Source organism: Argiope bruennichi, chromosome 10, assembly GCF_947563725.1.
Source record: "Argiope bruennichi chromosome 10, qqArgBrue1.1, whole genome shotgun sequence".
Lineage (NCBI taxonomy): Eukaryota > Metazoa > Arthropoda > Arachnida > Araneae > Araneidae > Argiope > Argiope bruennichi.
This window is the reverse complement of record NC_079160.1, coordinates 100880148-100903750: the sequence shown is the minus strand read 5'-3', so window position 1 is coordinate 100903750 and position 23603 is coordinate 100880148. Positions and strand designations below refer to the sequence as shown.

Genomic DNA, 23603 nt, shown 5'->3' with positions numbered 1-23603 from the left:
GTTTTCGTGTTTTTTCTGGATGTTATTTTATATTGGCTTTTGATGACGACCCACTTATCCAAAGGTTCAAAACGTTTTAAAAATCAATAGACAAAAAAAAAAAAAAAAAAGCAATTGTCAGAAAAAAAACATTAAAATGTCAACAATAAAATGATAACAAAATTTAACTACTCTTTGGGAAATATGTAAGCATTATTCACATTCAAGGAATCAAAATCTTTTTGAATTATGAATATATTTGTACTTTAATATTAATTTTATTTTCCACCAGACATTCAAAATTTAGAACTTAAATACGTTGGCTGCTGAGTGACTCACCTGTGATTCGCCCCCACTGTTTAATTAATTCACACGAGCTATTTAATTAGATGACCCTATTTCTACTACAGTTCAGTGATAGCAAAAAGGTTCTTCTAATTAGATAGATTATCTGAATCACAGGCGTAAATCACGGCAACGAACGTGCTAGATATATATTGACAAATAATGGAAACCAGAATCAGCTCATATTTCAAACTGTAGATGGCGCCACCAAATTTCTCTTCAACAGTATTTCACATCTCTGTTCACGACGTATCCAGGCGGTAATGTCAATTCGTTACTGTTGATGACAGTAGTTGACGTCGAGCTGGTGACGGTGACTGGCTGGGATGGTTGGTACGCGGGATTCAAAGGCATGATCGGAGTTGTCAGACGATCCTTTGCAGTCATTGGTGGGAGTGCTCGTGCGACAATTGCAGCGGACGCTTGGTCTCTGGTCGGAGGTCTGGTGTAGAACATTACATTAGGTTGTATGATTCCGTCGGGATCCCTGGCTGTGAAAATATAAATAAATTATTTATTATTACAAATAATATTAGTTCCCCTAATTAGATAGTGTGGCGTCCATTTTTCAGTTCTAGATTAATATAATTGTCTATATTATTGCAACAGTTCCAGTGGGGTTCTTTACAATCATAAGATCCTTGGAATGTTTACAGTCCTGTCAACTTATACTTACCTCACTGGTTCCAGATATAAGCTTTAGGTGGGGTCTAACTAAAAAGTGGTTATTTTTATAACAATTTTTGAAGAACTATCCCCGATATTAAGAATTTTTGGAAGAAATGATTTTAAAGTACAGTACATTCCCGAGTATCCGGTTATCTGGCTTCAGTATCATCTGGTCTAATATTATGTTGACGTAATTAAAAGAAGAAGGCAAGGCATTGATTGCATTGTGAACATAGCCAGGTCATTGGAAGCAGGCTACGATCCGCTTACGCCGATAGCATTTTTGAATTTACCGAATGATTTTTTAATTACAGTACATTCCCGAGTATCCGGTTATCTGGCTTCCGTACTATCTGGCCTAATATTATGTTGACGTTATTAAATGAAGAAGGCAAGGCATTGATTGCATTGTGAACATTGCCAAGTCATTGGAAGCTGGCTACGATCCTCTCTCACACCGACTGCATTTTTGAATTTGCCGAATGATTTTTAAGTACAATACATTCCCGAGTATCCGGTTACCTGGCTTCCGTACTATCTGGCCTAATATTATGTTGACGTAATTAAAAGAAAAAGGCAAGGAAGGCATTGATTGCATTGTAAACATTGCCAAGTCATTGGAAGCGGTCTACGATCCTCTCACACCGACTGCATTTTTGAATTTGCCGAATGATTTTAAGTACATTACATTCCCGAGCAATCGGTTATCGGGCCTAATATTATGTTGACGTTATTAAAAGAAGAAGGCAAGGAAGGCATTGATTGCATTGTGAACATTGCCAAGTCATTGGAAGCTGGCTACGATCCTCTTACGTGTCATGTGCAAAATGTAAATTGACAGGAAAAAAAGAAGCGTTCTGTTCATTGTTTCGTCAGTGGGTAACGGGCCTCATTTGTTGCCACTGTTTTTGATTATATCTGCACAGTACGTACAGTATTCGTAAATTGCTCTTGGGGTATACTTAATGCTTTTTTTTTAGATGTGCCACAGTGAAAATTTCAAGATGGGTGATAAATGAAGAAAAAGTGACCGTGGAGAAGAAATTATGCTTTATGCAGCGACTAGACTCTGGTGTAACAGCAAAAACCAGCAACTGCTTCTATGATTCACCGGGATGCGTTCACATTCTACTTGGCTTGAGATAAACGGAGGACTTAGTACTCAAAAAGAAGTGGGGAAATACGTATTATGACTGAGTTTTGGTATAAAAACTTTGTCATCTGGTATTGGTGGGCAGAGAAATAATTTCTTACAACTCCGGCTTATCCGGCTTTTTTGTTATCCGGCCTACCCATCTGCTTCATTACGCCGGATACTCGGGAGTGTACTGTACGTTATTTGAAGACAATCCCGTAATAGAATCAGATTAAGTCATAAAAACATGGTTGAAATATTGCATTATTTAACAAGCCACAGGTCATTGATACATTTTTCCTTTTAATTGTATTTTATGTTACAAATTTAAATTTACGTAGTATATTTTATGTAGACATGGTTTGTTTCTACTTTGAGGAGAGGTCAGATGACAGGAGAAACAACTGATCTAGAAAAAGTAAGCTTCACAGTAGTTTAGGAATCAAGAGAAGATACAATCTATAGATATTAAACATATCTAAATTATATTTTTCCTTGTAGCAAAGAGATAATATATGGCACTTCCATTTAAAGTAATGGCAACATTTAGATAGTATTGTCACACCAGTAAAATCAAGTTTATGAAGAAAGAGAAAAACACTGGTTATAAAATGACACTCTCTTTGGCTAATGACATGTTTTTCTTTTTGATAAATGTGCTATTAATTGATTAGAAACTGAAATTCAGGTGATATATTTGATAGGAACATGGTTCGTTCCTACACAGAAAGTGTGTTTAAATGATAGGGGAAATAATTGAAGAAGCAAAAAGATTTTTCTCTTTTAACTTTGGAAGTAGAAGCTATAGATTTATTTACTATCATATTTCCTTTGAAGTAGAGGGGTCATTTTTATCTAAAGCAGCATTTACCTTAAGTCAGTATTGTCACTGTAGTGCAATTAAGCATGCATGTGCATCAAGAGAAATGCACTGTTCAAACAATGGCAAATATTTGTTAGAGTTACTGGACAGTTGCATTGTCGTCCCATCCTTTTCGCTTTCTGCTCATGCGTGATCTTATTGGACTGACAATAATGGATTCATGCAAGTATTCCTTAAGTATTCGAATTATCATTCCGAAAATATTTTGGATTTCAATTTAGTTTTATTCCACATTGCTTTTGCTTTTTTCCCAACTTTTTTGAAAATCAAAATTGCCCTGACATTTTCTTTTTTCCTCGATTTTGCACAAAAGTCAAGTACCGAACTCTTATTTCGGCTTGACAAAAATTATAATTTGTATTAGACTGATTAATTTTTAAATAATTAAAATTATAAATAATTTTTGAACAATATCTCCGAAGTGGACATTTCTATTCTTCAAAATATATTTGTATTAAATTTGGTAGCTTTTCGTCAAATCATCGGTCTTAAGGGTACGAACACAAATAGACACAATTATATTACACTTTCATCTTTATTATTATTAAGTATTGAAATTCAAATTTTCAGTCATGTATACTTTTTAATTACTGATTCATTTATTAAGGATTCATTTAAAATTATAAACAGAAGTAATTGAAATGTTTTACTTAGCAAATATATAAAGCAATTAGTAAACATGTGACATATCAGACTATGGTACTTTTCAAATTCGAATTTTAAAAATAGTTATCATCTTAAGATTTATTTTTATATTTTTATGATCATTTCTCTACCAACTTTAATCATTGCATGGAAATTATAGAATTTTATGTTCCTTTATTACACTATTCTTTTGAGATATACAATAATAATAAAAAAAAATAGAAGGCCAAATTATTATTTTTAAAGTTATTATTTAAAAATACTTTTTATTAAAAAAGCATAAATTTACATTACTTTTTATTTCAATGCACAGGGTATTAATAACACTAAAAATCAAACTTTTTTGGTCATTATTCATAAGAATGGGTTATGAATACTCATAAATTAATTACATTTCTAATTTGCTTAGAGTTTCATATCAAAGAATTACATCGGATTCAGACCAGAATTACTGCTTAGACAATTAAATATATTACGGACAAAATGGTAAACATGTTTTTTCTGAACCCGAAGAAAAAAAATTATTAACTTTTCTTTGCAGTCCCTTTCAACTAATTCCTCAATGGAGACTTGAACACCAAGAATTATGTAAGGAGTCATATATATCAAATCCACTTTACTCAACTTGTTCTTCAACGACTAATGTTACTAACTATGCAAACAATAAGCATCTATCCTGCCAGTGATATCTAACCGTAACTCTGTGTGTCTGATCGTCTGGTTCTAACTAATATAGTTCTTAAAGTGCATTTTCATCTAAGCATCTATCCTGCCAGTGATATCTAACCGTAAGTCTGTGTGTCTGATCGTCTGGTTCTAACTAATATAGTTCTTAAAGTGCATTTTCATCTAAGCATCTATCCTGCCAGTGATATCTAACCGTAACTCTGTGTGTCTGATCGTCTGGTTCTAATTAATATAGTTCTTAAAGTACATTTCCCCGGAATTTTTAAACATATTTCGTGAAAATTTTTCTTCCCTATTGATCAAATTTTTGTTTGTGAGTATACGTCGAAAAGTTATAAAAAATGTTGTGTTAGATGAAATCAAAACAAGTCATTCCGAAATTAAAATGCCAATCGCAGGCACTTTATTATTTTGCTGATTAGAAATGAACTTTGATACACAGGATATAGATGCTCTAATTTTTGTGTCATCCACAGGCTGGTATAAATTCTAGATCATTCAGCCATTAGAATTATCACCCAAAAAATTATTCCGCTTATGTAATTATCTTATCTAATTATCCCATTTATAGTATTACCTTCGGGAAACCATGTATCATCACTCCTTGTGTGCACTGTAGTTTTACAGCTAAGGTTGGGAGGTTAGGAAATGGTTAAGATATTACTTTAAAGGTGAAGATAGCTTTTTAAGATATTAATCTCCCTACAAGTGTGTATCACACCATGTGTGCAATTTACAGTAAATGGCAGGAGGTACAGAAAGGTAAGATATTACTTAATAAATGAAGATAGCTGTTAAGAAAAATGGGACAAGCTTAAAGAACAGGTAACCCCCAAAATTATCAAAAGACTTAGAGTACCAAACGGAACACTTTTCTATTTCGTTGTCACAATATCTGTTTAAATAGAATATTTTCCTTATTTAGATCCATCCGTAATCTGAATATTAACTTATGAAACTTCCGATGAACTCTGTAGAAAACTTCCTTATGTGGTTTAAACCTGTCTAAAGTCAACTACATGCGGTTACATTCGAAGCAGAATGTTTGGAATCTATGGAAAGATGTGTTCTCACTTGTGAAGAGGGTCGGTGGCAGAGAGAGAAGGATTCTGCCCAGTACGGTGGAGGTGTCATTCTTCCTATTCTTGCAACAGCAGAGCACGCACACCATCAGAAGGGTCATGAACATGAAACAGACGCACAACAACGAGATCCTACAGAAAAAACAAACATACAATGAATGTCAAAGCAATTAATTCATCTATTTCGTCGAATTCTATTCATCTATTCGAATAGAAACTATTTGATATTTTTCTTTACTCCCAGTTTTTATTTTACAGTAGCCGCCTTTGGCGACCAACTGATACACTGGCATTATTGGTTGTGTTTACGTTCAATTTAATCTCTTATGCTACCACACTTTTACTATTATAACTGTTTTTGGGTGCCCCGTGTTTCATTATACGAGTCTGAACGATCTTAAGAGACTATACGATTATAAAAGGATATTCTGAACTGTTAAAAATATAACTATTTCTGAGCTCTACCAAAATTTCATTAATCATCTTTACACTTTTATGGTTAAAAACATAACATAACGCCATCCTGTGCGCCGGTGCCTATAACACTGTTCTCTAAGCAGTTGGATGAGCACAAGATGGAAGGAAGAAAAAAAAAGGGGGGGGGAGGGAAGAAGAAGAAAATAAATAAAAGAAAATATAGAATAATAATTGTCCATCTGGCTCCTATGTTTTGATTTCCTTCTTGAAAACTGCACTTTTGAATGAATAATTTAATTGATTTTGACAAGTCTCAGTTACTGTGTAGTCTTGAAGAGGTCTTGGTATTTATGAATAGGATTTACTATGGAGTGGATGGATCTTGCCGCGTGAAAGGGTATTTGATGTAACTCTCCTGTGCCATTTTTCCTCGGGACTTGTTCCTGGCTTTTTCATGTGCCGTAAAAGAGTCAGTAAGCACTCGGTGGCATAGTGAATTGGGGATCCTATCTCCCCACTGCTACAGCAAGGAGAGTTGGCCATATGGAATCTGTGTAGGTATGTCGGGAATGGGCCGTCTCTAGTTTAGAAAAGGACATCCGCTCTGCTCCAGTTGGCCGCGTAGAGAGAAACTTTCGGTATTATGTTGACTGTGGACCGGCCTGTTTCGCCTTCTTCCCATTCCTTTTGCCATCTTGTCATCATCTCGGCTTGGAGGATGTTCTTCAAAGGACATCTTGGAAACTTCATTACATTCCTATCTTGATTAGCACTTGCTGCTGTTTTGGCTAGTTTGTCTGCTGCTTCATTCCCGTCATAGCTGTAACATTCCCCGTTTCCCAGTACTGATAAGACATTTACAGCCAGCTGTGTCGTCGCTGTTAAGTACTTAACTTCTCGAGATAGTCAGATGGTGGATCTTTTCACCTGGGTGGTCTCGCATTTGTTCATTAGCTACTACAGTGAAAGACCATATGTGGAATTCCTTGTCCAAGAGGTATTGATAGTACCTTCAAAGATAAAGGGGTGTCCAAACATCTGGATGCTGGATGTTTCTCTTTGTAAAAGGACCTTCCCACAATCCACTGGCGTCGCTGAGAGAAAGCATATTGCTGAACCCTGATTGGCCGAAAGAGAGCTCAAATGACCAATGTAAATTAAGAGGCAGAGATTGTCGCCGAAATAAAGTGCGGAGCTTCTTCTTCTTCTTCTTCTTTTTTTTTTTTTTTTGGAGGAGAGAAGAAACGAATTGCAGGAGACTGTTGGACTACACCTACGATTTCGGAGTCCGAGAACCAACTGAATTTTTCAAGAAAGCCTTCGACTTTGACTGTTGTATCTCCTACTACAGGTGTAAATAACTATTTATTTAACCAAGATTAGAACAAGTTGTTCTTTTGTATATATAGAGCTGTAAAATAAAGAATTGTCTGGAAATTCTGCTTCGTTATTTGATCAGTCTTGATCAAGACATTACATAGCCTACATGTGCCTTGATCCAAGAGATTTTAATGCAAGGATTTACAAGAAGAGAGAATGTATCTCTTGCTGATTGGCTATTGGATTTTGGAGAACTTGAAGCTTGTATACTTGCTTTATTGTCGACATAAATAGTGATTGGATCTGATGAAGGGAGAGAGGTAATCGTTTAGAACAGAAAATTTATTATCATTCACATTAAAACAAGTAAATAAATCTTAGCATAATTATGTATGAAAATGTTTCAAAATTATCTTACGAAGCAACTATTATGGCTTTTTGGTATTCAAAAATAATAATAAGATTACAAGACAAAAGTAGCCACAATTCTTCAAGGTCCTAAAGACTGAAGGCTCTAGAAACCAAGGAATTAGATTCTCTAAACGCATTGATCTCAATATTTTCCCATTGTTCTATACTTTTATAGTGTTATAATGGGTATATCTTGAAAGATGATATGCCGTTTGATAGAAAAACAATGTCTTATTCTACCAAAAACGCGAAATACAAGGAGCAAAAACATAGCAAAAATATGTTCTCATAGAACAACATTTATAGAACTTTACAATTCAAGCAAGTAGTAAAATTAATAATTCAAAATAATATCAGCGTTCAGAGTGCATAGCTAAAGAGGTCATTCCACTGTCAATACTCCACATTTAGGATTCATTTTGCTCGTAGGATCGCCAACGTTTATATAGTCTCCTAACAGGGCATCGAATTTTCTGTAAGACTGTTCGGATCTCGGATCTTAATAGAGATATCGCCCAAACTCACCAAGGTCTGGGTCATTGATCTGACGTACATTAAAAATATCTTCTTTAATATTAGACTAACTATGCTGGGAAACAATATAACAGATTTATAAAATATGGTGTTCCTTAAAGTTGTTGTTAAATATATTTCTTACATATTACCTGTCGATGGACACTATTCTTAAAACTGTTATTACTTCAGTGGTTTTGGATGAGCTGTAAGGGAAGCAAAAACATGATGCAAATTCATCTGCAGTATTTACAATAATGCCAATTTAAAAAACATGATCTCCAAAGACGAAGTTTGTTGTCTCCAACATGCACCTGGTTTCTGATGGTTATTTTGCAATTAAAGGAAACTCATTTGGCTGCTATTATATTACGGGGAAATCAATGGGAATGGTTTCAATGAAGCTTTTTGGCATAAAATCTAAAGAATACATTTGCGTATTATTAACGAATGTCATTGGCAATCAATAGTACGAAAGAGCCGATAAGCGTACGATGTTTGACGTTCGCTGGAATATGGTTAATACACAACTACCAGAACACCAAATATTATTTTGAGAGATTTTTTTCCTGACATAAAACCAAAATTTGACCCATAACTGGAATTGTTTTTGCTTATAGCCCTTATCAAATAAGTTAGCCATTTTAAGCCGAGTTTTAGCGTCTCTTGTTTCAGTGGCGCCATCTAGGGCCAAGAGTACGTCTTAGCTACATGTACATCAAACCCCTTTTCTTGGGGCGGACTTCATTCATGCATTTCATTCACTCATCCACAGATCGCAATTTAGACATGAAACAGAGAACGATCTCCTCTGATTCAGTTTCCCCAGTGGTATTGTCTCGATTTGGATGACTTTGTGGCTATGATAGACTTATACGTGCACCAGCCATCATTTACAAGAAAGGCCTCCGACTGGCGGGACTGGATCTCACAACCCAACGGATGAGAATCCAATGCCATACTATCCCGACCCCGTCAGAGTTGTAATTCGCAAAATCATATATCAACTTTCAGTTATTTAAATTGTTGCATTTTTGAGTTATCGAGTTACAAATCATGAGAACATAAACGGTCATCCTCTTGACGGATTTGGTTCCAAATTTGACAGATATCTATCTACTCTTTAGGTAATAAATCTGGGTACCAAATATTATCTGTCTAGCTCTCTTCGGTTACTAGTTATCGTGGTAGGACAGCCAGAAAAATAGCTTTCCACTGAGTGGATTTTCTTTAAAATCTAACAGAAATGTACGAGATCGGAGTAGAACCAAATTTCATTTGTCTAGCTCAAAGCATTTTTCAGGCAGACAGACATAATACCAAAAAAACGTTGGAGTCAAGGAAGTCTGACACATGAAGATGACGTCAGCATTTCGAGTTCCAATTTTTTGATGACTGCAATACTTTCTTTTAATATGCTTCATTCAACAGAAAGTGAAAACGGATTTTCAACCAGAATCGCACATCAGACATTTTATTAATTTCGACTAGTATTCTATACTTATATAAAGCTCAATGTGTGTGCGTGTGTACGCGTGCGTGTGTGTGTCTGTGTGTGTTGGCGCTCTACAGGGCAAATCGTTCGATCTACAGCTACCAAATTTGGCATATGCATACCTTGGAGGTCGGGAATGTGCCTCTGGGGTCCCTTTTTTTAATTTTTAATTAGAATTTCAATTATTAATTAAAAACTGACTTTCCCAACAAAAAAATCTTTTCATTTCCCCACCGCCAAATGAGTAAGGCTTCAGTTTTTTTCCCACGCTAAAGAGGATAGGCTTAAGAAATTTTCGGCAGATTATTTCAAAGGATTCTGTTTACTTTCTTAATGTTTGATGCATTTAAAATTAAACATTATTAATGAATCGATCTTTCAGATTCATTCTGAAGTACTTTTGAATTAAAATAAAACAGAATAAAGGAAATTAAAAATTTCTAATTTGCATAGCGTTATCCCAACTGGAGTAGAAAATTCACGCTTTTGCGTTACCATAATTGGCGTTGAAAATTCAAGTATGCGCATTGTATTCTGATTTTTGACAACTATTTTCAACGGATAATAGTTGGTTTTGAAGGTTTAATTTGTTTTCGACAGATTATTTCAAATGATTCTGTTTATTTTTTTTAGTGTTTGATGCATTTAAAACTAAATATTGTTAATTAATCGATCTGCTCATGATGAATCTGAGAAAATTTTGTTGACACATTCTTGAGATATTACATAAATTAAGAAAAATATTCTTTACTGCCCATAAGGATTAAATACTGAGCGATTCTGTTTTCAGTACTCATATTTAAAAAAAAATGCTTCGTTTCAGTAAAAAAAAATTATTATATTTATCGCAGTTTAATCATTTCCACTTTAATTTAAAGCATAAATTCTACGGGAGCTAAAAGAAAATTAGAGAGATACATATTACGTTATGGCTGAAGGCCTTTATAATATTGTGAGTAATTATATATGACTATTAAAATTTAAAATTTGAAGTTTTAAAATATTTTAATGAAGAAGCTATTAAAATGGGAGTTCCGTAAAATATTTAACTATTAAAATTCTAACGTGCATTAAGATTGGCGAACCGGCTGGTGGCCAAAGGCGTCTAGTATTTAATAAATAAAATTTTCAAAATTGCACAATATTTTTTTCCAAACGTATGTTTTCAGATTCCAAAAGAATTTGTTAAGAAAATAGTTAAAACTAACATTAGATTTTTTTCAGGCAATATTTTTGTTAGAAAATGAAAGTTTTTAATTTTTTAGGAAAAAAATTCTCTTTGAATGTGTAATCAATCAGACTTATAGATATGAAGTAATATTATTACTCTTGCCCATCACTTTAAAGGAAATGTTTACCAAGAAAATCTTTATATAACGTAAAAAAAAAAAAAAAATTAAAGCATTTCACATAAAAGTCAGATCAAAATATAAAAGGAATATAAAAATTTGTGATACTATTTCAAAAAATTAACAATAAACTAGAGTCTACAAATTGAAAGGCTTCAGAAAGAATCGTATGATAATGAATTAATGTCTCCTCTCTGAATATGCGTATCTAGGCAAAATCATAATTTTTTGATATGTCCATAAAAAGTGTTTTGAGGACATATGTCAAATTAATTCTTAGACAAGAATTTTTATGCACCCTAATTTGTTTTACTCCAAGGATATACGAAGAAGTTATTGCCTCTTTTATCAAGCCGAAAAAAGTTGAAAGCATTTTATTATCCACTCACATAATAATAAAAGCTTTTAATAATGATGATGAAACTATTTTGATAAGAATTGCTCATTAGATTGCATCAAACGATTCTACTCATGGCGATGCTTGAAGACTTCATTATTATCAAGCAATCACAAGAGCATACTAAAGATTTTAAACACTAATTAAATATATTTATTTGAGCTAAAGTTTCATCATTTACTTTCTTTTTATCAAAAAAAAAAATGTTTTAATATTACCTTCACCTATATCTCATCTTTGACCTTGAAACGTATAGAAAAGACACTTTTCTATAAGGCACAACTTCCTACGATCTAGTCATGACACCTGTTCTAAAATTAAACGCCTGGTTAAAAATAGCATTTAGAATGTTTAGCATATATTAATATTCAAAGTGGAAATCTATTTTTATCACATTCTTGATTTGTATCTGAACTTTTAGCCTTCGGCTGCATACATTGCATAATTAAAGGACTTTCGGGTCTAATAATAGAATTTACGTTGTTCAGACGATTTTAAAATTATAATAAATAAAAGCTCTTTGGTGGAATGCTTTTATAATATTATTCATTACGATAGGCGAGAAAAAATTGAAATTTGCTACTCGTTTATGAAATTTACCAAATGTGTAAGAATTGAAAAAAAAAAAAAAGAATACAATTGTGAAATTCTGAAAAAATTTCAAGCGCTTAGATTTCTGAAGATTTACAATGAGATGGCGATTAAAAGGAACACGATCATGAAATTCTGAAAAAAATTTCAAGAATTAAAATTTCTCAAGATTTACTATAAAATGGCGATTAAAAGGAACACGATCTTGAAATTCTGAAAAAAAGTCCAAGAACTAAAATTTCACAAGATTTACAATAAAATGACGATTAAAAGGAATAGGATTATGAAGTTTTGAAATAAAATTTCTGAAGATTTACAATTTAGATGGCGATTAAAAGGAACACGGTCTTGAAATTCTGAAAAAAAATCCAAGAACTAAAAGTTCTGAAAATTTACAATAAAATGACGATTAAAAGGAATACAATTGTGAAATTCTGAAAAAAATTTCAAGAACTAAAATTTCTGAAGATTTACAATAAAATGACGATTAAAAGGAACACGATCTTGAAATTCTGAAAAAAAGTTCAAGAACTAAAATTTCTGAAGATTTACAATAAAATGGCGATTAAAAGGAACACGAACTTGAAATTCTGAGAAAAAGTCCAAGAACTAAAATTTCTCAAGATTTACAATAAAATGACGATTAAAAGGAATACGATTGTGAAATTTTGAAAAAAATTCCATGAACTAAAATTTTTGAAGATTTGCAATAACATGGCGATTAGAAGAAACGCGATCGTAACATTCTGAAAGAAATTTTGACCACTTAAATTTCTGAAGATTTACAATAAAATGGCGATTAAAAAGAATACGATCTTGAAAGTTTGAAAAAAAGTTCAAGAACTAAAATTTCTGAAGATTTACAATAAAATGACGATTAAAAGGAATACAATTGTGAAATTCTGAAAAAAAGTTCAAGAACTAAAATTTCTGAAGATTTACAATAAAATGGCGATTAAAAGGAACACGAACTTGAAATTCTGAGAAAAAGTCCAAGAACTAAAATTTCTCAAGATTTACAATAAAATGACGATTAAAAGGAATACGATTGTGAAATTTTGAAAAAAATTCCATGAACTAAAATTTTTGAAGATTTGCAATAACATGGCGATTAAAAGAAACGCGATCGTAACATTCTGAAAGAAATTTTGACCACTTAAATTTCTGAAGATTTACAATAAAATGGCGATTAAAAAGAATACGATCTTGAAAGTTTGAAAAAAAGTTCAAGAACTAAAATTTCTGAAGATTTACAATAAAATGACGATTAAAAGGAATAAGATTATGAAGTTTTGAAAAATATTTCAAGAACTAAAATTTCTGAAGATTCACAATAAAATGGCGATTAAAAGGAACACGATCTTGAAATTCTGAAAAAAAGTTCAAGAATTAAAATTTCTCAAGATTTACAATAACATGACGATTGAAAGAAACACGATCGTGAAATTCTGAAATAATTTTCAAGCACTTAAATTTTTGAAGATTTATAATAAAATGGCGGCGAATGTGAAGTTCTAATAAGATATCTAATGTAGAGATAGAAATGAATCGAATGCAGTCTGACCTTAATTGTTCGTATTTATTTCGATATAAGAATATTGCTTATAAGGGGAACTTGAAACAATTGGAATTAAGGGTTTTTCTGCCAACTTCTTCTATTAGCACAGAAGTATACTCTTTAACCATCTAAATTTGAATTTTGTAGTTTAGTCATATTAGCGTCTTGATTAAAGACAGCATAAGGAACACATATTTTGGGACGAACTTCTTAATTTCGAACTCAAGCTGATGATGAGGACGACATTAGTTCCACCTTCTTCGATGCATCAACAAAATTTTGATTTAGTTTCTTTTCTCTCGTATAGTAGAAATATTGTATTCATAATAAAAAAATCAGCTCTGGAATTGACGAATTTCTATATTTTAAACCTCGCTAAGTAAAAAAACCAGGGGAAGTGATCACCCAAAAGTTTGGCGTAGAATAGTTACAAAATAATTTTCGGGCTTGAAATGAGCATTTTTTACTGAATCTGTCAAGTGATTTTTTGGCAATTCATCTCTGACATGTGTTATTAGCATCCAAAAATCAAATTTATGTTTCAGACACGTTTTTCTCAGCCGATTGAAACAATAATTTTGACACAAAACTGCACTTGGAGTCACAAAATCACATACTAAATTTGATTTAGGTGAATCAGTGCGTTTTTGAATGATCGCGTTTATATGTTTCAGAAAGTACAGACCGACAGATGGTCAACCCCTCATTGGATTTAGGTCGAAATTTGTCATGTGTCTGCACAATCGATGTAAAATATATGTACAGAATCTTATCTATCTAGCTCTCTTCGTTTTGTAATTATCGCGCTAGCTTATATTCGAAAAGCCTGACAGTTAGACTTTCTCAGGGCAGATTTTACAGAAAATGTGATAAAAATCTCCAAATTTGGTGTAAAGACCGTATACCAAATTTCATCCCTCTAGCTCAAAGCGTTTTTGAGTTACCTTTGCCACAAAAAGGCGGACATTTTCCAAAATTTCGTTTTTCGAACTCAGGGAGATCTAAGACGTGGAGATCCAAAATCTCGAGTTCCAATTCTTTGACGATTATAATACTTTCTCTGTACTACGTGAACGAGAAAGTAAAAATAGTATCGTATTTATTTTTAATCATAATAATTTAAGAAAATAATAAATGGGCTGGACGTATGTAATTTGGTATGTTGTCTTGCAACTATAACTGTAGGTTTCTGTTATATTTTGGACGCAATCTTTTTACATTAAGTTCTTCTGTTTGTACCCTTTCATCTACATACAAAGTGGAACAGATTGCTAAAAAAGCAAATAGCCCGTTTTAATTCTTACTATGATATATATATATATATATATATATATATATATATAAAACTCAATCGTCTAGATTTAAAAATTTTGGAGTGAATGTGCGATGAAAAATGTATATCTGTAAAGAATTTTCAGTTAAGACTTAGTTAGCCGAAAGGCATAAGCCCAAATGTATAAATGGTTTTTCTACTATGCAAAGAAGCATAAAACTCGCCTAATTATGTTAGTTTAAGTTACAAATCCATTTGACGAATTCCTTTTTTTTTTAAATTTCGCACAAATCTAACATAATATTATGTGCTCTGTTCATTTTCCTTAATGGCATTTTGTATTACAGGATGTGAAAGCCAATGGTCAGAAATCAAACACGTGCCGAATGGACGCATTGGCCATGTGCTGTTGCTGTTTCTGATCCCAGTTGGTATAAGCGAAAAAGAACCACAGAGCTTACATTGATAGTTACTATTGCAGAATTTTCTTATGTGATTCTGAAAACATATAAAGCATTTTCCCTTAGCCATTAACGATTTTTTCTTTTCATTAATATTAACTGAGCAATCATCACTCATGTGTTTTTCAGTGCAAAAGCTCCATAAAACTCCAACAACAATAACGGGTCGCTTAAAATCTCAAAAATAGTAAAATTTAGACATTTAAAAATATGATTGGGGGAGGCTTGATCTGTCTTGCACCAAGGACATTCATCAAAGATATCTTGCAGCAAAGATTCTGAAATTCAGCAAAGATTGTCTGGATATCTCTAGAAAATAGCAAACGGCTCTCTCGTTTTTTGAGTGGACACACCAAATCCCTCACCTTCCAACACGGATGGAGAATCTTTGCTAAATGTTCTTGCTGCAAGGCAGATCAAGCCTCCCCCGGTCATATTCTTAAATGTCTAAATTTTACTATTTTTGAGATTTTAAGGGATCCGCTATTCTTTTCTGACTTTTTAGAGGATATACCACCTGGGATCAGAAACAACAACAGCCCATGCCCATTCCGTCAATTCGACACGTGAATGATTTCTGACCATTAGCTTTCACATCCTGTAATACAAAATGCCATTAAGAAAAATGAACAGAACTCACAATTATGTTAAATTTGTATGAAATTCAAAAGAATCTCATTTTAATTGATTTCATAATTTTCATTATTTCTGGAAATAATGTCAAACACTGTCATCTAAAGAAAACAACTTTTATCTAGTTATGTATACTTTATACATAAATTAAACTTCTTACATAATTTTTATTAATTTCACATTACTAATTTTTAAATTACGTAAATAGTCTATCTATTTGATTGTTGCACTTCTTTATCGCATCTTTACCGCTGTATTTTTACTTTCTGACCTGCCGTCGGCCTGGCATAGAGGTAGTGCGTCTTTTTCGTGATCAGGGGGAAGATGCACTACCAATCCCGAACTCGAGTCCCGGTTCGGGCATGGTTGTTCTTCTTCTGTGAGGTATGTGAATGCTCCCCCTCCCTATAAAAAGGGGTTGTGCAAGCGAATGTGATGCATGAAGTAGCTGAGTCGTACTCTTGGCCCTAACTGGCACTACTGAAAAAAACAAGAGACGCTCACTCGGCTTAAATCGCTGACAGATAACGGTCAGTGGTCTTATAAACTGCCATAAATCACAGCACAGCACACACGTTCTGATTGTTGTACTTTCTTCCCTTGTTCTTTTTCTTTTGTATGAAATATACAAAGAGAATGCATTGTAATCATCAAAAGATTCAACCTTCATATTTTCATAAATCTCTTTTATGAAATAATGTGTGTCTGTGTGCCAGTTTGTGAACACGCAAAGTCAAAAATAAATTAATCAAGACCGGTGGAATTTGATTTAAAGATGTACATTAAAATTGTACATTTCTATTAAAATACATGTACGAAATCCATTTGAAGAGAACGTTTGCCTGTCTATCCTAATGCAAAGATCTATACGTTTGAAATTTGGTTTATAGATAGATCATCAGAATTGAAGATATGTATCAAATTTTGGATTTTGGTTGGGGATCATTTGTTGGTTGGTTTATATATTCGCGCACATGTAAATTCAATAAGACAAAATCGCAAAGAGCTATATGGATGAACTTTTGTATGTGATCTTGCGATCGAATTTATATATCCTTGTCAAATTTCAGATTTAATATGGGAAGAAGAAAGAATCTGAAATTAATACTCAATTTTATCCATTTTTGTTTAAGGAAGCGCAAAACACCTGTCACAATGTCACTATATGCGGATGTTGAGAGAGAGGAAACAGTCATGCCTCTGGATTGCTTTGAACTTCGAGGGTTTGCTGCCTTCCTTCCTATCTCTCATGGCACATGAGAAAGCCAGAAACAAGTCTTGAGGAAGAATGGTACAGGAGAGTTGCATCGAATACCCTTTCACACGGCAAGATCCATTCCATAATAAATCATATTCATAAATACCACGACCTCTTCAAGACTACACAGTAGCTGAGACCAAAATGTCACTTGTCCAAATTAGAAATTATTCATTCGAGAAGTGCTCAAAAGTGCAGTTCTCATGAAGGAAATCAAAACACAGGACCCAGACGGACGTTATAGATTTATGTCTCTACAATGTTTGTTTATATGCTTATACATGTCATACAGATGTACACATAGTAATTTATAAATTTTTTCCTCTTCAGTTAGTAATCTCATTTTCCTGTAAGTTCAAACCATAGTCACCATTTGTTTTAGGTATTCTTGTCTCCACCATTTAGTTATTACTTCACCAAAAATTTAATACAGTCGTGTAGGATTTGAGACCGATGGGATTCTCTCTGGAGATCCCTGGATGGTTTGTCGTCTCTATCTTTCTTTTAACATTTTTTTTTCTTTCTTTTTTTTTCTTCTTTCCACCTTGTTGTCATCCAACTGGTTAGATAACTTAGTGTTATAGGCACCGGGGGCACAGGTTGGCGTTATATTATGTCTTCCTTATGCCCAATTATATGCTCAGGAGATACAGAAAAAGGATAGAAGAGAGAAAGTAGAATATCTAAATATAGATTATCTATATATCCAATCAGGCGTATAGGAGGGTGGAGTTGTTCTCTGGTTAAAATTTATTTTAATTATAGCCTAATATTTGCATGGAATGACTTGGCAAGTATCAAAATCAATAAATAAAAGCTATAATTAGCTATCGGGTGTGGTTTCCACGAAACTTTTCAGCATACTCTCCAGTAAATGTCTTATATTTTTTCTTCCGCATAAATTGGGTACCACGAATACCTTACATGGAACTGATGAACGGTAACTGTTAAATATACATCTTTGGCATGAAGCAAGAATTTTTATTAAATCTATCATGAAAAAATGAACTTAGGATGTCTTTTTTCTCCGGCCGATTGGCATCAAGACAGAGTATTTAATTTAAGTGATTTAAGTCTCTGAGCTTATGAGTTTGCTAAGTATTTATATTTGAGATCTTAAATCTGTGCGCCAAATTTTATTTGCCTATCTTAAAATTATAACTGAAATTTCAAAAAAAAAAAAAAAAAAAAAAAAAATCTGTGATCTTCCAAAATATCTTTATAACAAATTTCACAGCTTTAGCTTAAATAGTTTGACCTGTTGAGTGCTAACATTAATATAAAAGGCTCAACAACATTGTTAAGATATCAACACGATATCGGACGGTATTCAGAAGGTTGACAGCATTGTGGAGATATCGCACAGTATCTTGTGCTAATAAGGCAAACACACACACACACGCATGCACGCACTTTATTATATATATATATATATATATATATATATATATATATATATATACACCAGCCGCCTTTGGCGATCAGCCGGTTCGCCAATCTTAATGTTAGTTAAAACTTTAATAATTAAATATTTTATGCAATTCCTACTTTAATAGCTTCTTCATCAAAATATTTTAAAACTTCAAATTTTGATAGTCATATAATTTATTCATAATATTATAAACGCCTTCAGTCATAACGTAATATGTATCTCTCTCATTTTCTGTTAGCTCCCGTAGAATTTATACTTTAAATTAAAGTGGAAAGGATGAATCTGCAATTAATAAAATAATATTTTTTACTGAAACAAAGTATTTTTTAATAATATGATTACTGATAATAGAGTCACTGAGCGTTTAAACTTTATGGGTACTAAAGAATATCTTTCTTAATTTATGTAATATTTCAAGAATTTGTCAACAAAATTTTCTGAGATTCATCATGACCAGATCAATTCATTAACAATGTTTAATTTTAAATGCATCAAACATTAAGAAAAAACAGAATCGTTTAAAATAATCAGCCGAAAAATCTTAAGCCTAGCGTGTTGGGGGAAAAAAATGAACCCTTACTCATTTGGAGGTGGGGAAAATGAAAAGATTTTTTGGCGGGAAAGTTAGTTTTTAATTAATAATTAAAATTCTAACTAAAAATTCAAATTTTTTTTTGAATTTTTAGTTAGAATTAGGTACTTAGGTACTTCCGCCACAGCGCGCTGTGGCGGAAGTACCTAAGAAAAAGCGCGAAACAAATGATTACTAGTCTTATATAACATATTATTTCCTGCCACGTGCCAATGGAATACATGTATTGACCTTAGACAAGGGAAACGGAAGTATTACTTTCATTTAATACGTAGTACTGATTTAAACCGAAAGTGGAATATATTTTACTATGGGCTAAATTGAGAGTTTAAAATATCATTACACACGCACACACGCTCATTTATTATATTTAGAGCTGTATTATTCTTCAAACCTGTTAAATATTAAACAATATCTTTTACGCCATTTTTAATCTAAAATTGTTCTTGTCTTTTCTATTTTTAGAATTTCTGGATAACTCAGATTTTTATCTTAGTCTTGTCAGCTTCGAATAAGTTAAGCTCTAGTTCACGCACACACACAAAAACTCACCTTAGAAGGCATAATACTTACCAAAAATACCAAGCTGTAAAAAGATAAGCCAGTTCACAGGATCTGGGAGTACACGGTTTCCTATCCAAGTCAAAGTCATCTGCAAAGAAAAATGATGTGGAAGAAACGATGACAATGAACTATCCATAGATTTACCATTACATTTCTAATTGCAGTTCTACTATTTTAAATATACAATGAGTATTAATGTAATTGTAAGAATACAAATCTGCTGTTTTTAGCTCATTTCCTATGGTAAATTATAACTACCACTCTGCCATTATTATTTGATTAAAGCACTTTATAAACGGAATGAAGAAATAAAATCGATTTCGTGACATTTCATAATGAAGGAAAAAGTCAGAATATGGATTTATCAACCGTTTTTGTTTACTACCGGAAGAATGAAAGTTCTCTGTCTCTAACGTGCAATTACTTCTTAAATGTCCTCAGAAAGAGGGGACTCGTTGAAAAATTGCGACAGGTGATGAAAAGTTAATGGAAATGTATTTGAAATCTTAGAAATTGGTTTCACTTGCGTGTCTTGAGGTTCTGTTGATTTAGAACATCCATAGCGATATTGATTATAAATACAATGCGAAATCAATATTGCCCCAATAAACGCCCCCGCCATAGCAAAGACAGCAATCATTTCATCAAAGAACAATGATAAGATGCTGAAGTGAGAATTTCAATAATCGATTGCCTCGTTATTAATAATGTCTTCTCCATCGATAGTAGAGATACAACCGAACTATCGAGGATCAACCCATCTTCTTTTGTATATCTTTTTTCCAACTGCTTTTATAATAAATATACCATTATTTACCTGACATAAAATCATGCCGAACTTCCAATGTGAACAAAATATGCAAATATATTGATCTTTATTGTACTATTTTCTGTGATGATACCTCTTTTATAGGCATATGCTTTACTTTAATAACAAGCATCCCTTTATTTATCTGACAAGTAAATATGCAGTACTTTTGCTGTAAAAGGGGTATACAAGTACATCGAACTTTGTGTTACTTTTTCTAGCATTAACTTACTATTTTTAAAATTTTTTCTCAACTTTTGTAATAAACAACTTTTATACAAAAATGCCAGACTTCTAATATGTAAAAGATGAGTATAGTAATTATACTTTTTCTTGCATCAACTTACTGGTTTTAAATTTTTTTTCTCAACTTTTGTAATAAACAACTTTTATACAAAAATGCCAGACTTCCAATATGTAAAAGATGAGTATAGTAATTATACTTTTTCTTGCATCAACATACTGCTTTTAACATTTTTTTCTCAACTTTTGTAATAAATAACTTTTATACAAAAATGCCAGACTTTTAATATGTAAAAGATGAGTATAGTAATTATACTTTTTCTTGCATCAACTTACTGCTTTTAACATTTTTTCTCAACTTTTGTAATAAACATCTTTTATACAAAAATGCCAGACTTCTAATATGTAAAAGATGAATATAATAATTATACTTTTATTTACTTGACATAAAATCATGCCGAATTTCCAATGCAAAAAAAATATGCAAATATATTGATCTTTAGGGGTTTTTTCTGCGATCAACATACCCCATTTACAGGTATTTACTCTACTTTTATAATAGACACGCCTTTATTTATCTGGCAGGTAGATATGCAGTACATTCACTGTAAAAAAAATATACAAATACATTGAAATTTGTGATACTTTTTCAAGTATTAACATATGGCTTTTACAAATTTTTCCTCTACTTTTCTTTTCTTTTACAGGCATTTATAAACAACTCTTATAATAAGCACAACTTTATTTATCGGGCAGGTAAACGTTTAGTACTTTAGCTGTAAAAGGGATATACAAGTATATTAAAGTTTGTGATACTTTTTCTAGTATCAATTTACTGCTTTTAAAAATTTTCTCAACTTTTGTAATACACAACTTTTATACAAAAATGCCAGACTTCTAATTTGTAAAAGATGAGTATAATAATTATACTTTTATTTACTTGACATAAAATCATGCCGAATTTCCAATGTAAAAAAAATATGCAAATATATTGATTTTTAATGTTTTTTTTTCAGCAATCAACATGCCCCTTTTACAGATACTTACTCTATTTTTATAATAGGCACGCCTTTATTTATCTGACAGGTAAACATTCAGTACTTTCGCTGTAAAAGCCTATTGAGCTTTGTGGTACTTTTTCTAGTATCATTTTACAGCCTTTACAATTTTTTTCTACTTTGTAATAAACACGGTTTTATGTAAAAATTCTAGATTTCCAACTTGTAAATGATCAATTATATCATATATTTGATATTTCCGTTTATATAAGAATAATTTATGACTGATTATTTTATGTTTTTACGGGAGATAAGCTCATATAGAATTTATAACCAAAAGGCACAAACTCCTAATGTTTTTAGTGAAATAATAAGGAATGCCTTATTTATCCTTTCTTATGTTGAAAATAAACGTGCAAAAGAAGATATTTCGTTTTGCAATTCGAGAATGGTTAATAAATTAAGATTAACATTACACGATTTTAAGCAATTTATCTACAAATCATCCCAATGGGAGCATCTCAGGTAAGGGAATGAGAAATTGTCATATAAGGAAGAAGGTTTTCTCAGGTCCCTGTTGGTTATAATAAAGTAGTGGGGATGAAGTCACACTCTATCCATGCCGTGTTGTAATCCCTTCGCTTCTATCACAAGCCATTGTGCGATCACTTCAGTGTCCGATTATGTTGAGCAGTGATCCGATCTTTCTTAACTCCGAACTCTCAGGTATGATGGGAGGGGGAGTGGCTCATTATTTAGTTACAAACAATGCGGTTTCAGGTAAAGTTCTTGTACATTTTTTTGGTATTCACACAAAATTCTCCATTTAAGTGTAATATGGAAATAGGAAAAGTGGGCGTGTAAGCTGTATCATTTTATTCATCCGATCGAGATTTAAAATTGCTAGATATGCCTTTGATGGGTACGTTTATAGCTTTGAAGTATGGGATGAGATGACATTATTTATTGAAAAAAAAACCAATTTTTATTCACTAACTAGTAGTAAAGTTTTGTTTAGTAACGTTTTATTAACGTTCCAGTAGAAAATAATATCAGAGTTATTTTGAGATGGATCTCATAATAACCCTAATTATGATCATTCTCATCATCCGAGAGGTGATGAGGATTGTAACATTCCCCGTTTCCCAGTACCGATAAGACATTTACAGACCGCTGTGTCATCGCTGTTACTTATTAAACTCCTCGAGATAGCCAGATGGTGGATCTTTTCACCTGGGTGGTCTCGCATCTGTTCATTAGCTACTACAATGAAAGACCATATGTGGAATTCCTCGTCCCAGAGGTATTGATAGTACCTTCCAAGAGAAAGTGGTGTCCAAACATCTGGATGCTAGATGTTTCTCTTTGTGAAAGGACCTTCCCACGACCCACTGGCGCCGCTGAGAGAGCATATTGCTGAACCCCGATTGGCCGAAAGAGGGCTCAAATGACCAATGTAAAATAAGAGGCGGAGATTGTCGCCGAAATAAAGTGCGGAGATTTCTTTTTTTTTAAGGGAGAGAAGAAACGAATTGCAGGAGTTACGGTTGGACTACGCCCACGAGTTCGGAGTCTGAGAAACTACCTCTGGAATGGTCGTGTTCACGTGATGGAGAACTGGGTTTTAAGAAAAACCTTCTACTTTGACTGTTGTATCTCCTACTACAGGTGTAAATAACTATTTATTTAACCAGGATTAGAACAAGTTGTTCTTCGTATATATAGGGCTGTAAAATGAAGAATTGTCTGGAAATTCTGCTTCGTTATTTGATCAGTCTTGATCAAGACATTACAGGATGATATCTGGCCTGACACTTCCATTATCAAATTTCGTCATCGTATTAAATGGAGAACGCTGAACATAA

At 32.7% G+C, this 23603-nt stretch overlaps 1 protein-coding gene across 1 annotated transcript in view; it reads right to left on the bottom strand.

Moving 5' to 3' along the window:
* Nucleotides 1–270: 270 nt before the first annotated feature.
* LOC129989107 (uncharacterized) overlaps nucleotides 271–23603 on the bottom strand; it is a 45656-nt gene continuing 22323 nt past the window's right edge. Inside the window, exons 2-4 of the mRNA XM_056097433.1 lie at nucleotides 19699–19777; nucleotides 5418–5557; nucleotides 271–815 (exon numbers count right to left, since the gene is read on the bottom strand). Of these exons, the coding sequence (XP_055953408.1) occupies nucleotides 544–815; nucleotides 5418–5532 (387 nt within the window). The 5' untranslated portion in view covers nucleotides 5533–5557; nucleotides 19699–19777 and the 3' untranslated portion in view covers nucleotides 271–543. The remainder of the gene's footprint in view (nucleotides 816–5417; nucleotides 5558–19698; nucleotides 19778–23603) is intronic.